Source organism: Canis lupus, chromosome 21 (genome assembly GCF_011100685.1).
Source record: "Canis lupus familiaris isolate Mischka breed German Shepherd chromosome 21, alternate assembly UU_Cfam_GSD_1.0, whole genome shotgun sequence".
NCBI lineage: Eukaryota > Metazoa > Chordata > Mammalia > Carnivora > Canidae > Canis > Canis lupus.
The window spans coordinates 26,719,426-26,740,695 of record NC_049242.1 but is presented as its reverse complement, the minus strand read 5'-3'; the positions used below and the strand labels follow the sequence as shown (position 1 = coordinate 26,740,695).

Below are 21,270 nucleotides of genomic sequence, written 5' to 3'. Positions count from 1 at the left end.
TCTCTGCTCAGAAGGGAGTTTGCTTCTCCCTCTCTCTCTGGCTCTTCCCTCAGCTTGTTCTCTCTTTCTCTCTCAAATAAATAAATAAATCTAAAAATAAATAATACAATAAAATAAAATCTTAAAAAAAAACATTAAAATAGAGTATCCTTTTTACTCTAGAGAGCAAAAGTACCATATTAGTTTCTTATGGCTGGTATAACAAATCACCATAAATTTGGCAGCTTAAAATAACTAAAATTTATTCTCTCATAGTTCTGGAAGCCAGAAGCCCAAAATGAACATGTTGGCAGGGCCACACTCCCTCCACAGGCTCTAGAGGAGATTCTGTTCTTTGGCTCTTTCAGTTCTAGTGGCTACTGGCATTCTTGGGTTCTAGATGCATTACTCCCACCTCTGCCTCCATGGTCATGTTGCCTCCTCCTCTTCTGTCTCTCACAAGGACTACTGTCACTGGATTTATGGCCCACTGGGGTAATCCAGGATAATCTCACTTCAAAATCCTTAATTACATCTGCAAAGACCCTTTTTAAATCCAAAAAAGTAACATTCATAGGTTCCAGAGATTAGGATGCGAATATCTTTTTGAAGACTACCATTCAGCCAACTATAGGAACTCACAGGCAAAAAGAAATTTCATCCATATACTTACTCCTCTGCTGACTGGAGAACCTTCATAGGTTTCATATGGCCCATGCTCCTTGGCCAGGTCACAGCTGGCCTCCAAGGCTCCATAATAAATGGTTTCAAAGATTTGCTTATTCAGTAGCTGGGCTTCTGGACTCTCAAAAGGATACCTCATCAGAATAAAAGCATCTGCCAGACCTTGTACCCCAATTCCAATGGGGCGATGGCGTTTATTTGATAAGCATGCCTTTGTGCCAGGAGATTTAAAGAAGGAGACATTATTGAACAGGAGAGGCAACAATCTATACCAAATAATAACATGTTCTCTTTTTATCTGTTTTCTCACATCATTCCAATGATAGCCATTTAAATGATGACTGGCAGACCATTATAAACTCCCTCCAACTTAATTTCAATAATTACCAAGAAGCAAAGACCTCTATTCATACCTCTGGGACAGGGTAATAGTTAATATCAATAATTTTATTCAAGTTTCGGACAATGACTTTGGTGACTTCAGCCAGCTTCTTAAAATCGTATGTGTGTTCTGATGTAACATACATATTCAGGGCCAGGGAAGCCAAGTTACAGACTGCAACCTGGAATGCAATGAAAATGGGTCAAGAATCACACAATTTTTATTTCTTCCCCCTGTGTCAATGACATCATGTAAGCCTCTAACACTATAAAATTTTTATCTTTATCTTCAACCTCTTCATAATTCATTTCTAAATCCCAGTACCTATTCACATGTGAGTTGTAACATGGACCAGTGAAATAGATAAGACAGAGAATCTGTGTTCCATAGTCCAGACATACCTCCCATCGTGCTATAATTTCTTACGTGTATCTGTCTGTCAGTAGATGTGTGCTGTCCAATACAGTAGCCACTAGTCATATATAGTTATTTAAAAAAAATTAAAAATTCAGTTTCTCAGTTGCACTAGTCATGTGCTCAGTAACTACCAGATACATTTCCATCACTGTAAAAAGGTCTTCCAAATTATACAATCCTCCCTTACTCTCACTGAGATTCTGATAAGCCCCTAACAACAGGGGATCCAAGTTTGTGAATTTTAAAAAAGCTCTTCAGGTGATTTTCCACTACACTACACTAGGTGGTAAACTTTTCCAGGAAAGAATTGTATTTCATTTACCCTTATATTTTTTAGTACTAGTATCACATCTGGTATATAAAAAATGCTTAATAATGTTAAATGAATACACTTTCTTTTTCATTTTGATTATGACTATCCTAACCCACAATCTCAACTCCTCTCAACTAGACTCTCTCATGCTCATCGTACCTACTCAATTCTGCACGTTATGCATGTTTAAAGCACAGCTCAGACTACACAAGTCTAATGAATGCAAGGGAGAGAAATAAGGCAGGAAAAGACAAAAGGGTTCTAGGAATAAGGACAGAAGGAGTGCCATTTTTAAACAGAGTTGACAAGAAAGACCTCACTGAGAATGAGACATACGAACAATGAAATGAAAAGCTAGGGGCAGCCGGGGTGGCTCAGCGGTTTAGTGCCACCTTCGGCCCAGGGCCTGATCCTGGAGACCGAAGATCAAATCCCATGTCGGGCTTCCGGCATGGAACCTGCTTCTCTCTCTGCCTGTGTCTCTGCCTCTGTGTGTGTGTGTGTGTCTCATGAATAAATAAATAAAATCTTTGAAAAGAAAAAAGAAAAGGTTAGACGGCAAGCCATGTGACTATTTGGCGGGGGAGAGCATTTTAACAAAGTAAAAGCATAAATCCTGATGACAGAGTGTACTTGATATATCTGGAAATTATAGGGCGGGAGCACAGTGAGCAAGGAGGAAACTAACAGTAGATGAGATGGGCATACCCAGTTGTGCATGAACTCAGAGCACTGTAGGAATTCTGGATGGAAATGAATAAAATACCAATACATATTACAACACAGATAAGCCTTGAAAACATGCTAAGTGAAATAAGCCTGATAGAACAGACCACCATATCATATTATATGATTCTGTTTATACAGAATGTCCACAAGAAGCAAATCCAGAGGCAGAAAACAGATTAAGAGTTGCCAGAGATGGGGAAGGAAGGCAACTGGCAAGCTACTGCTAATGGATACAAGGTTTCTTTCTGTGTTGATGGAAAGTGTTCTAGAATTAGATATTAATGACGGTTACACAACCTTGTAGATATACTAAAAAACACTGATATGTGCACTTAGAAGGATGAATTTTATGGTATGAGAATTATATTTCAATTTTAAAAAAGAATGAACAAACTCTGCATGGGACGGAAAGTCAAAGAGGAGTGCTGTGTGGAGGAATGATATGGTCTGATTTGTGTTTTAAGAGGGTCTCTATAGCATAATCTATCCTGTACAATAGTTACTTGAGTATGGTATATTTTCTCCAATAATGAATTATAAGTTTCTAAAGGGCAGGGCCTGAGCCATAATCATTTACATCCCAGAGCACCTGGTACAGTGCCTTACCTATAGCTAGTGCTCACTACCTCTGGCTAAATTAAACTGCAGTATGTTTAATTCACTTAATCATTTTCTTCCCCACTTTTCATTTGTCATGTTTTTTAGGTCCTAGCAGATGGTATCTGCTCTTTCTTCCTCATCTCCAAAGTTTACATCCAACATCCAAGCAGCCTGTCATCCAAAAACTATAATAATCTCCATAAGCTAACCTCCAACTTCCTTTCACAGCAAGACACTCAATTATTACCAGAAACAAGAACTATCCTTCACATCCCAGCCTTTTGAAGCTATTTTCCTTTTTGGAACTTATGAGGGCTTTCTACTCTGTGACATGCCAGACATTTCACCTACTATCTCCCCTCCCCCAGCCATAGCCTATCTCTCCATATACCAAACCATAATGTATTTGCTCCATCAAAACAAACTTACTTGACATTCTCTGCATAAAACCTATTCCTGTCTCAGATCTGACAGGCTGTTCTTCCCAAATGGAAAATTTTTTCATAAGATTAAACAACAACAACAAAAAAAAAAACAACTGGTGTGCCTGGGTGGCTCAGTTGGTTAAGCATATGCCTTTGGCTCAGGTCATGATCCCAAGGTCCTGGGATCGAGCCTTGTGTTGAGCTCTCTGCTCAGTGGGGAGTCTTCTTCTCCCCTTCCCTCTGCTCCTTAGCTCATGCTCAATCTCAAATAAATAAATACAATATTTTTTAAAAAGCAAACAAAGAAAACAAATCTATGTCCTATTTCTAGCCTTGCCTCTTCTGTGAATTGCTTTAAAGATTTGAGATTAGAATTTTACCTCACCATTTACTGAATGGACTCTCTACCTATTTACATACTTTAATTTGAATGAACATCCTGATATATTCTCTTGTGTTTGTCTTAATCCACCATAACTGAACACTAAGAAAAGATTATTACAACAATGTGTGTGTAAGAAAAAAGTGATAATCTTTTCCACATGGTTTAGACTGTAAGATATTTAAGGGCACAGATCACACGTGTTCTTTCCTTTGTCATCTCTATTTTAGTGCCTTCTACTTACAGCAAACTATGAAAACTCCCTTCCCCCATCTCAAGTGAAATCAAGTGAGGGATTCACAAATAATAACTACCTAAGATTATTCTCTCAGGACTTGGGCAGAAGTTTGTCTACCTACCTCATCTTTGCTGGTATACTCTACTATTTCTGTGCACAGGTTGCTGCATTTGATCGTTCCCAAGTTCTGCTGGTTGCTTTTCCGATTACAGGAATCTTTGTAGAGCATGTACGGGGTACCTGTCTCTGTCTGAGACTCAATGATGGCATACCAAAGCTGTTGAGCTTTTACAACTTTGCGGACACGACCCTGTTTCTCATAACTGAAAGGCAAAGCTAATATTACTTTAAATATTCCCTAAGAAAATCTTTATTGTAGACAACTTGAAGACACTAAGATATAAAATTATGAAAACTCTTAAATGTTTACTATGTTTTGCTAAGAGAGAAGGGGAAAGAAAAGGAATAGGATATTCATTTTACTGTGGCTAAAGCTACAGAGGAAAATCAGGCAGCTTTGGACCCATTTAGAATATACTCAAATCCCACTATATCAACAATACCGTTCTTAAGGAAGGAATAACATCTAAAGTGGTCAAATCTACCACTGTGCTATTATTTAATGAACTACTGACACGTGTCCAAGCTGTTCTTGGTTTCTGTGGGCAATATAAAGCATAACTAATTCAATCAAATGTACTGTATAACAAAACAAAATAACCCTTTACTTTCATTTTTATAAGTATCGATTAAAAACTAAAGCACCAAAGTAAGTCCCAAAGTTTTAAGAAGGAAGATACAAACCAAATTTTGGTGAAGATTCAGGTAGCAAATCTGACCAAAATAAAATTATTAATTACATTCTCTCCTGCATATTTCTGAAGATTCCTAGAAACTGCCTAATGACTGATGTTTTGAAATTTGGATCCCCCAAATAAAAGAAACACATGGTTAAAAATTATTACTTTCATATTTTTACCATACCTTTCATATAGCTTTTCAAATTCCTCTCCCCAAACCTCATCCAATCCAGGACATTCATTTGGACACATCAAAGACCAGTCCTACAAAGGGAAGAACTCATAAGAGACTTCAAATAACCAACTGAGGGCAGCCCGGGTGGCTCAGCGGTTTAGCGCTGCCTCCAGCCCGGGGCGTGATCCTGGAGACCCAGGATCAAGTTGGCTCCCTGCATGGAGACTGCTCCCTGCATGGAGACTGCTTCTCCCTCTGCCTGCGTCTCTGCCTCTCTCTCTCTCCTCAATGTGTTTCTCATGAATAAATAAATAAAATCTTAAAAAAAAAAAAAAAAAAAAAAAACAACTGCATAGTCCATTAGGAATACTGCAAGGGATAAGATGGCTTCCATAGACTCTCTTGGGAATCTGCTATAGAATTAATCATTTTGGACTCAGGCTCAAACACCTAGTTCTGCCTATTTCTACATGACCCTTTAAGTATTTTAGATCAGATAGCATCTGCTTTAGAGAATAAAAATCCAAGAGGGCAGGAATGCCATATCTTAAATTGTTTTAAAGTGCCTTCCGTAGCATAACACATAGGTGAGCTCTTCCTAAGTTTGATTTAAGATGAAAGCTGATGAAAAAAGAAAGCTGATATGAATCAAGTTGTTCTTACCAAAAGGTACCTATTTCTCACCTGATTAGTCTCCACTCGTTTCATGAACAGATCTGGAATCCAAAGAGCAAAGAAAAGGTCCCTGGCACGCTGTTCTTCCTTTCCCGTGTTCTTCTTTAAATCAAGAAACTCAAAAATGTCTAAATGCCAAGGTTCCAGGTAAATAGCAAATGCCCCAGGTCGCTAAAGGCAAATAAGTTCATCATTCTTTTCAGAAACAGAATCAAAGAAACTTTGTATTTTCCAAAGCACTTCTATATCTCCTTTGATCTTCACAATTAAGGAATTAAATGAGATAATACAAATAAAAATACTACAAATATAAGTAGTAATATTGTTCTTATAATTCTGGGAGTAAAAAAGAGCCAATTGATAAAAACAAGATGAAATAATTTGTTCAAAGTAACACAGTGAACCATAGACGGAACTTCCTTTTCAGCTGCTATATAGTTCACTTTTCATTATATAACAGGTATGCAAAACCCACAGAAAATCACTTTAACCTTGACAATAGTTAAGTTGTGCTCTTATTAAAGATAAAAAAGTGATGTCTTAATAAGGTCTCCAATGATCATTTTTAAAGTCCATCAATGGAAATAAATAAATAAATAAAGTCCAACTATGGAAATATATAAACTAACAGGTGATTAGTGTGCCTACATATCTGTCTGAGGCAGGCTCAAATTGCAAATTATTCTGCTGTTAACACTGGGTAAATAACCTATTTTCTCAACTTTACTTCTCCCTCTGTGAAATAGGCAGAGTTTTGGTTTTGTTTTTTAAAGAGAAAGCTATAAGACTATTACAACCCTTTTTCAAGGTTAGGTATTAATAGAAGTCACAACTTTAGAAATTCTTTGCCAACAAACTGTCATATAAAAAAGCTGACTGGGGGGTGCCTGGCTGGCTCAGTCAGTAGAGCATGTGACTCTTGATCCTCAAGGTCATGAATTCAAGCCCCACATTGGGTATGGAGCCTACTTAAAAAATAAAAAAATAAAAATAAGTAAATAAATAAAAGCTGACTAGACAATTGGCTGCCTGGAACCAGGGATGAAGTATGTACAGGTGGAAGTGATGGGGTAATTAATCAAAGGTGCTTGAAGAAACATTCTGGGGTAATGGATATGTTCTATATCCTTATTGGTATAGTAACTACACAAATATGTTATATTTGTCAAAATCCATCAAACTCTACACTTAAAAGTGTGTACACTTTTAAAATAAGTAAATTATACTTCTCTAAATTGATTTTAAAAGTGAAAAAGAGTAGTTAGAAATATACACAATAAATCATCTTATTTGAAGCATACATGATTAAAGATTTTTAGTTCTGATTTCCAGGACTTTCAAGTAACAGAACATACCTTGTTTCCACCTTGATCCACATATCGAGCTGTGTTGTTATATACTCTCAGCATTGGTACAAGGCCATTGGAGTTGCCGTTAGTCTGAAAGAGAGACCAAGAATAAAGCAATCTGGAGGAAAAAAGTGGAACTAAACAAGGAAAAGAACGAAATGGCTCAACAGCAAACAATAACTCTCTCCTAGTCTATACTAAGTTTTCTCCTAGTCTATACTAAGTTTTACTTGCTTTCTATCTCTCCTTTGCTTTGAAAACAGAATACTCAATATAAAATAAACAAAATGGGGGTGCCTGGGTGGCTCAGTCATTAAATGTCTGCCTTCAGCTCAAGTCATGATCCTGGGGTCCTAGGATTAAGCCCCACATCAGGCTCCCTGCTCCAGTCTGCTTCTCCCTCTCACTCGGCCTGCCACTCCCCCTGCTTATACTCTCTCCATCAAACAAATAAAATCTTAAAAAAACAAAAAACAAAAATGTTTTTCTCTAATTGTTGCTGTAATGTTGTTGCATCTCTAATTTACAATGAGATGTAACATTACAAGTAAAAAAAAATCTGAAATCAGGGTAGCTAAATTTAAACTCCATACCTTCTAATGGACATTATATAAGGATATACTTTGGGTAGAGTAAAAGCACTACTACAATGTCTTTTTCCCAAAAGAATTCAAGGCAACTCAGAGTAAGAATTATATACAACAGATAAAGACAATAAAGATAAATGGAGATTCTCAACAATAAATGGATTCTAGAATGAAAATAAGAAAATACTCGAGACGCCTGAGTGGCTCAGCAGTTGAGCATCTGCCTTTGGCTCAGGGCATCCTGGGATCAAGGCCCACATGGGGCTCCCTGCATGGAGCCTGCTTCTCCCTCTGCCTCTGTCTCTGCCTTTCTGTTTCTCATGAATAAATAAAATCTTTAAAAAAAAAAAAAAAAAAAAGCAGAAGAACAAAGAAAATACAGAGACTCCTAAAACTAGAAAGTATCAAAAAAAAAAAAAGAAAGTATCTCATCAATTTAAAAAATAATCCTAACTCCAAAGCAAGCCTAGAAAGATAAGTGAGCAATAGCTCACCCTACTATTATATCTAAGTGCTCTAAAACACTACATAATAAGGGCAGCCCTGGTGGCTCAGTGGTTTAGCACCGCCTTCACTTCAGCCCGGGGCTGATCCTGGAGACCCGGGATCGAGTCCCACATCAGCCTCCTTGCATGGAGCCTGTGTCTCTGCCTCTCTCTCTCTCTCTCTGTGTGTGTGTGTGTCTCATGAATAAATAAAATCTTTTTAAAAAAATAAAAATAAAAAATAAAACACTACATAATATAATAGTTTCCTTCTAGTCTCTAACTTTATTCTGTAGGGTTAGATCTTTTTTTCACATTACAGGTGAGGAAACAAATTCAGAGATGTAAAATAACTTCTGCTAGGCCGCACTACTAGGAAGTAGCAGAGACAGAATTTAAACCCCGGTTTTATCCAACATCCTTATCTTGACTCCCAATCAATAGTGAACTAGTAAAGGGCTAAATTCACATCATAAGATGCCAATGTTTAAAGCATGAGCCTTAAAGCTTAGAGTCTTAATATGTGGCTCTATCACATATTAAGTGACTGATCTCTTGAAGTAATTTTAATTTTCTCTGCCTCAGTTTCCTCACTCGTAAAATGAAGCCGATATTGCCTCTAACCACAAAGTCATTGTAAGGAGTGAAGTTCCTACTATGTGTCTCTAATGGTACCCATCTCCTACAGTTGTAGCAAGGATTAAATGAGTAACTCAGGTAAAACTTTTGTAACAGATTTAGCGTATAGTAAGCAATCAATAAATGATAGCTGCTACTATTATTGCTAAAATAAATGGGAACTGCAAAATCTAAGCTAAAAAAAATCCTTCAGATCATCTAATATAAACGAGCAGCTAGAAATAAGTAGTGAAATGACTGACTCTAAGTCACACAGCCAGCTAGCACTTATTAGAGACCCAGCAGACATGTTCTCAACCTGAATCCCTCTAGTCTACAATGTTTCAGTCATAAAACAGAAGCTTACCCCAGCAATGTAGCTGCCAGTAGCTCGAATGCAACTCACAGCAACACCAATTCCTCCAGCAGACTTGGAAATCAATGCACACTGCTTTAGAGTGTCATAAATGCCTTCAATACTATCATCTTTCATACTCAGAAGGAAACAGCTACAGGGGAAGAAAAAGTCACAATTCAGCAAGGAAATGAAACAAAGCAGAGAAACAAAATTGACTATGTACCCCAAAAACATTAAATTGGGCAAATAAAGGATTTGAAGTTTACAAAATTCCTAGGTATTTTAGGGAAAAAAAAATACTTTTACTGGATATGACACAAGACATATCAACGAATCATATCAATTTAAAAACACCTTGCTGCCCATCCTAGATGCTAAGCCTAGAAGGAAGTCTTACAATCAAGTATAAAATACTAATTTGACATGTTCATGAGGCTGCAGATGTGCTTTATCATATTTTCTCATGCAAATTCCTAAGCATACATCACTAATAGGTCTTTCCAACCTATTAGTAAGGCAAAAAAAATTAAACATTTATGAAATAAGAAACATCTATCCAATGGTCAACCAATTCTTTGATAGACCCTCCGAACTTCAGTTCCTTTTTTTATAATAAATTTATTTTTTATTGGTGTTCAATTTGCCAACATACAGAATAACACCCAGTGCTCATCTTGTCAAATGCCCCCCTCAGTGCCCGTCACCCATTCACCCCCACCCCCCTCCTCCCCTTCCACCAACCCTAGTTCGTTTCCCAGAGTTAGGAGTCTTTATGTTCTGTCTCCCTTTCTGCTATTTCCCACACATTTCTTCTCCCTTCCCTTCTATTCCCTTTCACTATTATTTATATTCCCCAAATGAATGAGAACATATAATGTTTGTCCTTCTCCGATTGACTTATTTCACTCAGCATAATACCCTCCAGTTCCATCCACGTTGAAGCAAATGGTGGGTATTTGTCATTTCTAATGGCTGAGTAATATAAGTTCCTTTAGATCCTTTTTGACAAGCCCTCTGACTTGTGATTTGGATCTCATCCTGCTCCCTACCTTTGGAACCTCACTCTACCAATAATCCTTTCACTATCTTGAATATACATCCACCCAAATGGATTCTATCCATTAACTTTTTCTATTAAATATGCTGGCACTGAGAAATATACAGGGAATAATATGACATATACTTTGTACTTACCATCTACTTCAAGAAAAGACACTACAAATATAGTTTAATTACAATCCCATACCATTCCATGCATTTCTACCTTCTTTTAGCATTTATATATGTTTGACATTTTTACATTTCTGGTTGTATATTTATTTATCCTTTTGCAACTTGCTTTTAATTCAATATTGTGTTAAGAGATTTTTTTTCCTACTGATACATGTCACTCTCAGTTTATTTTCATTGATATAAGCTGTTCCACTGTATGACTATACCAATATTATCTGTCCATTTGCCTGTCGATGGACATTTGGATTATTTCCAATTTGTTTGGTATTCTAAACAATGTTGCTGTGGAAATTCTTGAACATCTTTTGGTGCTTGGGTCTGAGGATTTCTGTAGAATAAAAACCCAGGAGGGGAATTCCTGGGTCAAAAAATATGCATTTTACTAAAGATTCTCCAAAGTGAATGGGTAAGTATAGTCACCTAGCAATGTATGAGAGCTCCCTGTGTTCTGCATGCTTAGCAACACTTGGTATTATCAGCCTTTTAATTTTTATCAGTCTGATAGATATGAAATATCTCATTATGATGTTACTTTCCTAATTACTAACAGTAATTTCCTAATTACTAGGAAATTTCCTACTTTCCTAATTACTAACAGTTTATCATCTCACATGTTATTGACAGTCAAGTTTCTTCTGTGAATTATTTCTTTATATCCTTTGCCCAGGTTCCTATTTATTAGTTTTGTGTTTTTTTCTTATAATCCCTTCACAATTAATACACATTGCCAATATCTTCTCTAGGTCTGAAACTTGATTTTCCACTTTGTTTTTGGTTCACAGAAGTTTTTAATTATAATGTAGTCAATTTTTCCTTAATGCTATTTTGTCTATTATAACTATTTTAAGATATCCTTCGCCACTCTGAGATCATATATATTCTATTAAAATGTAGGCCAAAGTATTAATTTCCTATGTAAAAATCATACCATCTGTGAATCACAGTTTTGTTCCCTCATTTACAAGCCTTTTTTTTTCTTACCTTACAATGCCACCTCAAGCATCTACTACATTGCTGAAAACAGAGGTGTTTTTAGTGGATATTTCTAAAAATTAAGAAAGTTATTTTCTGTATCTATTTTGTTAAAATTTTTTTATGAAAGAGTATTTGATGGAGTATAAAATGTTAGTGCAATGGATTACATTAATGCAGTTTTTGCATTAGCAAAACATTTGACATTAGCATATCTTTGAATTCCTGGATACACTAATGTTGCTAAGGGGTATTTTTTTTTTAAATATTACTAGATTCTGTTTCAGTGTTCCCTTTCTCAGAAAATGGTATCACCATTAATCCTATTACTCTACCCATAAACTTAGGAACCATCCTTGAACCAAATCAAAAACATCACCAAATTCTGTCAATTTTACCTCCTAAATACCTCCTGAATCTGTCCACTCTCTCAATCTCTACTTCACTTCCCTAATCCAAAAGTACAGACTATTTAGAGAGCCCTGTAATTAGTTTTTGGTATTTGTTTTTAAAACAATGTTATTGAGATATAGTTCCATAACACACAATTCCCCACTTAAAGCGTATAATGAACAGCTTTTAGTATATTCAGAGAGTTGTGCAAATATCATCACAGTGAACTTTAGAAAATTTCATTATCAGCATTTGTTTCTCCAATTCATTTATGATACTGCAGATCTTTCCAGGATGCAAATCTCATTTGATAAGAACAGGAGTGATTCAATGTTCATTAAATTAATGTTTATGTGATTAACTGCCTCATTTCTTCAGGTCAAGGTTTATCTCCCTAATCAAAACCATTTCAGAACATTAAAAATGACTAGTGATGAAACATACCTAGAAAGCTGTGGGCGGTTGGTACCAGCATTAAACAGAGTGGGAGAGGCATGGGTAAACCACTTCTCAGAAAGAAGGTTGTATGTTTCAATAGCAGCATCAATATCTTCTTCGTGAATCCCCACAGACACTCTCATCAACATATGTTGTGGTCTTTCTGCCACTAAAAACAAAAGGAGCTTCAAATGATGGGATGTTAGAAAAACTAGGCTGAGACATGCACTTGAGTCAAAAAGGAATACCAAAAGATAATTTAAAAAGCTTTCTACCAATAAGCACCAACAATTATTCATAAGCCAAACCTAAAGTTAAAAATGTTAGCATTTAAATAGAAATGTTAAGGCTAATAACTCAGAGCTCTATATTCAATATAAGGAATAGAAAACATAACAAACATGTTCGTTTCTCACCTTTTCCATTGATCTTCAACAAATAGGACCGCTCCAGTGTCTAGAAAAAGCAAAGCAACCAAAACACTTCCAGAGCATAGTTTTTAAAGACACAATGGATATATCTTTCATAATAAGGCAATCTATTTTTTTTAAAGATTAAATTTATTTATTTGAGAGAAAAAGAGACAGAGCACCTAAGAAGGAGAGTCAACCCGAGCAGGGGGCGGGGAAGGGCAGAGGAGAAGCAGGCTCCTCGCAGGACTTGAGCAGGGAGCCAGACATGGTGCTCAATCCCAGAACCCCAGGATCATGACCTGAGACAAAGCAGATGCTTAATGGACTGAGCCACCCAGGAGCCCCAAGGCAATTTATTTACATATTCTCAGTTTTTATATAATTTTAAATGAAAAGAATAGCCTATTTACTCTTATTGGCTTCAGTCTGGAACATTATCGGTTGGCTGTTTTCTTGGAAAAGACTACATGAAAATTCCTGGAAAAAGCCAGCTCTGTATTAATGTGTATAAATGTTAACTGCAGAAGTTGTGGTATTTATCATCATCGTCGTCTTTATGGTTAATACTTACGAAGTGCTATTCTAAGGCTAGGCACCGTTATAAGCAACACAAACACACATACACATACTCATTTAATTCTCAAGAGAATGTGTTATTGTAATTTTATTATTATCCCCATTCTAAAGATGAGGAAACTGAAGCACAAAGAGATTGAGTAACTTGCTAATAAGAGCAGAGATTTGAACCAGGATGGTCTGACAACATTCATGTTCTCAATCACACTATACAATATTGTTTATCAACACAAAAGTATCTTAAAAAGTATTCTGCACATAGTAGGGATTGAATATATAATTGTTACATAAACAGAAAAATATGGAATAATTCTAACAAAGTATCTACATAACTTCTCAGTTATGGAGTAGTATTTGGAAAATTCAAAAATCGCAAATGCATCAAGCTATCTTTCCTTAACTGAAACAACCACCACCACCTTAACCTAATCCCTGCCTGAGGTCCATCCAGACTCCCAAACTTACTGCCTTTATGTCACTAAAACATAATAAAAACCTGTATTTCCTGATTTAAGGAGGAATTCCCACTTATTAAAACCCATTATTTACCTTAAATCCAAAGTAATTGTAAGAGAAATCTCGGTCATAGATAATGGCAGAGTTCAGGCGCTGACAGAGGTAAAACAAAACAAAAAAACCCATAGTTAAGATAATTAGATTTATTTTCACAAAATCTGATCTTATAGCCCTGACTCCAGAACTAAAATTGATACAGGATATAAAAGAGATTAACACTACTAGACTAGAAATTTATATCTATCACTAAGGAAAATAAAATAGTACATAAATTAAATTAGGTTTAAAACATTTATATTAAAAGACTAGAAGAGAACATATAAATGTAAGCTGTATATAAGTAAAAATATTAATGTGATTTTCCAAACTTTCCCCATTATGCTTACAGTTCATCTCTAATTAAGGAAGGAAAGAACTAAACACAAGAGGGATCATATTATCCTTAAACATGTCTTTAGACTACCTGTTAATCTAAAGGTATTGGTACCACATATTTATTAATACATATTTTTATTTTAAAATTAGCCCATTTTAAACTGCATGTAACAATAAATATGATAAACAATGACAGAAGGTAGTATTACATTAATTCTAAGGCTCTTCAAAAAAAAAACTTTAACAAGTTTTAAACAAACTAGTGTTATAATGAGATTTATAGCAGAACTGGTCATTGTTACAGAGTTTTTCTTGGCTATAAAGCTGTTTAGAGGAAAACAAAAATAATCTGGTACAAATAAACACTTTGGATAGAAAAAAATGGAGTTAATTTTATTTTTCAAAATACTGACAGTGTTTCTGTGTAATGATCATGGCCAAGGACTAGAAAAGTCTCTATGAAACCCTTCCTTTTCTCTTAAATTTTTAAGGCTATCTTTGTTGCCAAAAGCAGGTAGGTGCCTTGCACAAATAATGGAGAACTGAAATACTTATCAGTATTTCTTTTACAAATATAGGTTTTGCTCTATTCTTTTTGTTTTTAGTTTGTCTTCCAGATCATACATATGAACAATACACAAATAACTTGGTCTTCTTTCAGTCTCTTTAACATCAGATACATATTTTGAGGGACAGTTGACTAATCAATCATTCTACTATCCAAGGTTAAAACTGGTTTCTAATCTGCCCAGATACCCATGGTAAAAAAATCCATGTACAAAAGGGCTGGCTAGACCTACACATCTTTCCCCTTTTCTCATGTGGGATCTAGGTAAGAAAGGGGTTTAAACATAGGTGGGAAAAAAAAAATAGGTGGGTAATTTTTAAGTTGTGGAGCAAGATCTCTCAATATTTTAAGAGTCAGTTTGGCAATGTCTACTAATTTTTTTTTTTTTTTTTACAAAATTTTTGAATGCACATACTCTTTGGCTAAGCAACTTCACTGAGTGGAATTATCTTACTGATATACTTATCTATGAGCAAAGCACATACTATACAAGGATATTCACTGCAGCAAAAAATGGAAAACAGATATTCATCAATAGAACAATTCTTATGTATATGTACAATGACAATATAAAGTGGAAGGCCATGCAGCCATTAGAAAGAATAGGGTAAATTCATAAATGCTGATATATAAAAAATAAAAATAAACGTTGATATAGAACTACCTCTGAGGTAAACTTGTAGGTGAAAAAAGTATTAGCAAAAACAGTAGGCATAGTACACTACCACTAAAAGGAAAAATATACATGTACATATATATAAACACACACACATATTATAGAACTCTAGAAAAATACATTTAAATATGATAAAACATTCTTGCCCTAGAAAGAAAAGTAGGATTCAGCAAGGCAGAATTACTTTTTTACCTATACCATTTGTAGTGTTTAAATTTTTTTAAATGTGCTTGTTGCTTAAAAAAAAAAAAAAAAAAAAAAAAAAGATTCTGTAAAAAAATTTTTCACCAGAAAAGCATTATACATACATCTTTATTGGCCAAAACAATATCCAGTGTTGACTTGGCCACCATGGGAGAATGTCTGCCATTATGTGGATTTATGTAATTGTAGAGATCTTCCATCACATCTAAAAGATTTTTTGAATAAATAAATGTCAGAATCACTTAACAGCAAATTCAATCCTCAGATAATACTCTAAAACCTTTTTTTTCATGCCAACCTATCTCATTACCTACCACAGAAAGTGCTCCATAACCATATACATGTTGAAAAAATACATAATAATGCCTCAGTTAAGGAAACAATCTTCCAGAGTTAAACATAGCCTCTTCTAATTTGAAAAAGATTTCCCAATGATTCTGATGACCAACCCCATTGAGAATTATTGGTTGAAAATAAATAAAAGTAGAAATCATTATCTCAATAGTTTTTTTATCTCAAAGGAATAAAAACTCAACTTTGAATTTATAATCTATCATCCCAAGCATTTTATTTCTATAACCACAGTTAATAAGCCCTCCCTCTCTGTTCTTTTTCAAGACATCATAGCAGAGGTATATGTAAATGTAGGCAGTCCACATTTACATATAACTTATATATGCACACATAATACAGGCATTTTGATTGGGACTGTCTTAAATCTATACATCAATTTTGGGATAACCAATATATCTACAATAAATCCAATGAGGGACGCCTGGGTGACTCAGTCAGTTAAGTTTCTGCCTTCAGCTCAGGTCATGATCCCAACATCATGGGACACAGTCCAGTATTGGGGTGGGGGAGAGGATGTCCCTGCTCAGCAGGAGTCAGCTTCTCCCTCTGACTTTCCCCCTGTTTGTGTTCTCTCTCTCAAAAATAAATAATCTTTTTTAAAAAAGTAATAAATAAATCTAATGAAGAGGGTGATATAATGTTTGAGCCCCACATAATAGATCTGGAATTGACAGCCAAAAGATTGCTAATCTCAGTCTACCAGTTGACTTTTCATATATCACTTGTTACATAGTGATCAAATTATTTAACTGTCCTTTGCTCGCATTCCCTGAACTGTAAAATTGGAGTGATGGTATGAAGTGCTTGCTAATGATGCCAAAAGACATTTTGTTCAACCCGGAACTTGCCAGTAAATAATACTCATTTTTCCAAGCACACTACCACCAACCACCTAAAGATAGGCTTAAAAAAAGAAAAGGATCCACTGACTCATGCAGCAAGTAAGCAGCATAGAGAAACAAGAAGTTCCAGTGCCCCTCTCTGCCACTAACTTGCACATTTTTTTAAAAGATTTTATTTATTTATTCATGAGAGACACAGAGAGAAAGGCAGAGACATGGGCAGAGGGAGAAGCAGGCTCCCTGTGGGGAGTATGATGCGGGACTTGATCCCAGGACCCCAGGATCACACCTGAGCCAAAAGCAGATGCTCAACCACTAAGCCACTCAGGTGCCCCTCATTTGTACATTTTTAAAATAAGATGTTAACTTTTATTTTTTTTTATTTTTTTTAGATGTTAACTTTTCTTTTGATATTTAAGGTTTCATTTGAATAGCCTCATACATTTTCTGAGAATTCTTTTTCCTCCAGACTCACCACTGAACACTTTCTTTGTTTCTTTGTGCAAGTTGGAGACGGCAATCCTTGCTGCCAGGATGGCATAGTCAGGATGCTTAGTCGTCAAGGTTGCAGCTGTCTCAGCAGCCAAAGTATCCAGTTCCACAGTAGTGACCCCACTGTATAAGCCTTGGATTACTTTCATGGTGATCTGAGCCTATAAAAGCAAAACCAAGATAAGTTTGCTTGAGCTTCCCCAAGGACCACTAGCCTCCTTAAGAGATCAATGAAGAAAACAATCAAATTTATTATCAACACAAAACAGACAACTTTCTCTTCTGAAAAATTATCTTGCAGAATGTTGTACTTTGGGAAACTTAGTAATGAGAACTCATAAACCAATAGAGCCACTAGGAAATACATACTACATATGCAATGAAGAGGGGTCATCAAACAAAGGGAAACCGTAGTATAGCTTCCATAAAGAGTAATGGCCTCAGGAAAATAGTTAAAAACAAACCAGTGATTTTCTTAGTATTTCCTCATCTTTCACTCAAATTCTCCCTCTGTGATTAGGGTTTGAGCTACAAACTTACCCATTTTCTGCCAATTCTACCTAAGGACCAGTCTGAGAAAGCAAATGAATCAAACTTTAATCATTCCGATTAAAAGAGATGAAGGTGTAAATCATTTAATGACTACTCTTAGCACTTCACATGATACAAAGTAGCTCAATTTTCACTGACATCTCAGTTGCCATATGAGATGGGTATTATTACCATCACCACTTTACGTGAGAAACCGAAGCTCAGGATACTGGGGCTTGCCCACAGTTACTAAGACTCCTACTCCACGTCCCATTCAACCTCACTACATTTCACTGTTTTCCAGACCATATTGTAAGAGGTTCTTCTTTTTAAAAGACATAATGCATAAATTATTATATACATTTTTAAGAAAAACAAATTTTGGTTTATTTACTGAATCTTTAAAAGACACCATAATTCAACAGAAAAATCAATGCACTTCCCAGGTAACCAAAGCATGCCCCTTTCAAACGTGTGTGTGTGTGTGTGTGTGTGTGTGTGTATTACTAGTTTATAATCTATTCTACTTATATTATACCTAAGCCCACACTCCTGATCACTTTCTTCTCAGATCCAAGAGATAAGTTATGTTCAGTAAAAGAGTAGAGAAGTCTTCTGAATAGTTTCTGGTGCTACATGGCAAGTAATCAGAACTCAGGGTAAAATAACAAGTCATCTGTGTATGTCACTCCCCTTCTCTTTGAACCTTTATCTCTAAAACAGGAAGATGAAATAGGATGATCTCTCAGATTCATTCCAATTCTACCATTCTACTATTCTAATTATTGTTTAGAATTCCTAAATATAAAAATAAAATATAAATATATTTTATTTATATTCCTAAATATTTATTTATATTATTATTTATATTCCTAAATATAAGAGAGAATTTATAATAAGCATATTTTAAACAACTTTAAAATTATTTCCTTTTGAACACTTTGGTCAATTCAATATTTATCAAGTATCTAATTACATACATGCCAAGCATCGCAGATATTACAAGAATAAGACACCGCCCACTCTTGATTCTAGGTGAGGAGACATATAATTAATTTCCATATCATGTGATTAATGCTGGGAAGCCAGCACAAGTGCCAGAGCAGTACAGATAAAACACCTAAATAAGGCTTGGGCAATATGAACAGGTTTGGAAAAAGGGTTCTTAGAGACTCCACTTCGAAGATCATTTTGGAAGCTAGGTGTAAGATATATCTGAAAAGGGCAAGATTGGAGGAAGACCAGGAGGACACTTTACGGACCACTAGAGACAGCAGTCCAGATTAGAAATGATGAGGGTCTAGAGTAGGGGAGTTACAAAAAATAATGAGAAAAAGAGCAACTTGCTTCTGAATAGTTCTCCTTAATTTAAATGTTGTCAATTAAATCTACTTCATATTATTTAAATGTACTCTTTCTACGTAGATAACAAAAAGGCAAATTTTAAACTTGTTCCTATACAAATGACCACAACTCCAAAACAGCTTTTCTACAGGCTTTTCCACCTATGAATAAGATGAAATGTTAAGTTTTCCTCTTTGCACTCTGATAATTTTTTTTTTGATAATTCTCTGAAAATTTTTTTTTTTGATAGTTCTCTGAAAAGAACAGGACCAAAAGTTACAAAACAAGTTTTGTTTTGGTTTGTTTTAGAAAATAAGTTTTAAGCAATGAATTCACATTTTATATTCAAGGCTATAACCAAAATACCTAACCTAAATGTCTAGCAAGTGAATGATAAGAGATAAGAGACTAGTAAAAAGAATCACATGAAACGAGGTTTAAATATAAACCATATTAAAAACTAAATGAATGAATGAATGAATGAATGAATACCATATTTACTTACAGGATCAACAAAATCCATATTAAGTCCATAACATAGCTTCTGGATTCGAGATGTAATTTTGTCAAACATAACCCGCTCTTGGCGGCCATCTGAAGAATCAAACCATGCAATTCATGTTAGCACTCATTAAGATAAGAATGTCAAAGAATCAAAGGTAATCAACAGTAATAAACTTTTAAAATTGACTAACATAAGATGCTATTTCACTGATAAAAGATTCAGACCCCAACAGATTCATCAAGAAATTATTTTTATATCAAAAAGTAGGGATTCTATACAGAAAATCTTCCCTTCTTCCCTTACATTATATATAAATCAGTTGGATTCTTGCTTCTAAGTGTTTCTCCCTTTGTCCCACATGGCAGCCAGAGTTACTCTTTAAAACTTCAGTCAAAATCATTTCATTAACCCCTTCAAGTGGTTTATCATCTCCTTCAGAATAAAAGTCAAAATCATTAAATATTCCATAGAATCCTACACAATCTGTCCTGTGTACCCCTTCCCCAACTTTAACTCCTGCTTTCCTACCTTCTTCACTTCCTCTAACCTGGCAACCCTGGCCTCCTGACTATCTATACTCCTTTAGGTCTTTGGTCAGTTATCTTCTCAATGAGCCTTCCCTAATCACCCTATTTTAAACTGCAATGCCCCAAACACAGCTTTGCTCTTCTTATCCTCATCCTTCTTCTGCTTTATTTTTCTCTATAGCACTTAGTATATCATCTGACATACTATATACTTTACTTATGTATTTGTTTACTGTGTGAGTCTCCCTACTCATCCACTAGCATATAACTTCCAGAAGGAAAAAGAGTTTGGCATGTTTTATTTACCAATATTCCCCAGTGCCAAGACCAAGAACTAAGTCTTAGCCCACAGTAGGAACTCAAATATTTACAAAATGTTAAATGATTTAAAACCTGTCTCCATTCTAACACCTTCATGATAGATTTGGCTCACATACTCTTCTAGGGCAATTAATGATTTTGAACGTACCTCACACCATGTAAAGAAGTATTCTTTTTTACTTTTTAATTTTATTTATTAGAGAGGGGGGATAAGGTAAGGGTGACGGGCACTAAGGAGGGCACTTGATGGGATAAGCACCGGGTGTTATATTATATGTTGGCAAATTGAATTTTAATAAAATATTAAAAATAAATAAATAAATAAAATTTGTATATATTTATTTTAGAGAGACAGAGAGAGCATGAGCAGGGGAGGGGCAGAGAGGGAGAGAGAGAATCCCAAGCAGAATCCATGCTGAGCACAGAGCCTGATGCAAGGCTCAATCCCAGGATCCTGAGATCATGACCTGAGCCAAAATCAAGAGTTGGATGTTTAATCAACTGAACCACTCAGGTGCCCCAAGAAGTACTTCTATATATAATTCAAGACAATTTTCTAGAGACAACGTCTTAGTTTCTGTTCAGTTTCTTTGCAACCTCTTAGTTTTCATATTTTGGGAATATGGTAAGCAAATATATGTTGACCTTATCTAGTTAGTCCTTTTACAGTTCTGTACTTTGAACGTATTCCTCTTTGTCTTTCCAAAGTCCTATTATTCTTAGTTTAACTTCAGTAGTAGCTCATCCAACCTTTATTTATTTACTCCTACCAAGAATAACAAATATAACCAACC

The 21,270-nt window shown here is 35.4% G+C and overlaps 1 protein-coding gene across 2 annotated transcripts in view; it reads right to left on the bottom strand.

Moving 5' to 3' along the window:
• RRM1 (ribonucleotide reductase catalytic subunit M1) overlaps positions 1–21,270 on the bottom strand; it is a 35,441-nt gene that overhangs the window by 9,135 nt on the left and 5,036 nt on the right. For both annotated transcript variants that reach the window (XM_038568834.1, XM_038568835.1), the window contains exons 2-14: positions 19,629–19,717; positions 17,232–17,409; positions 15,665–15,765; positions 13,771–13,830; positions 12,649–12,688; positions 12,239–12,401; positions 9,206–9,347; positions 7,155–7,238; positions 5,809–5,970; positions 5,134–5,213; positions 4,271–4,472; positions 1,077–1,226; positions 653–874 (exon numbers count right to left, since the gene is read on the bottom strand). In XM_038568834.1, the coding sequence (XP_038424762.1) occupies positions 653–874; positions 1,077–1,226; positions 4,271–4,472; positions 5,134–5,213; positions 5,809–5,970; positions 7,155–7,238; positions 9,206–9,347; positions 12,239–12,401; positions 12,649–12,688; positions 13,771–13,830; positions 15,665–15,765; positions 17,232–17,409; positions 19,629–19,717 (1,673 nt within the window). The remainder of the gene's footprint in view (positions 1–652; positions 875–1,076; positions 1,227–4,270; positions 4,473–5,133; positions 5,214–5,808; positions 5,971–7,154; positions 7,239–9,205; positions 9,348–12,238; positions 12,402–12,648; positions 12,689–13,770; positions 13,831–15,664; positions 15,766–17,231; positions 17,410–19,628; positions 19,718–21,270) is intronic.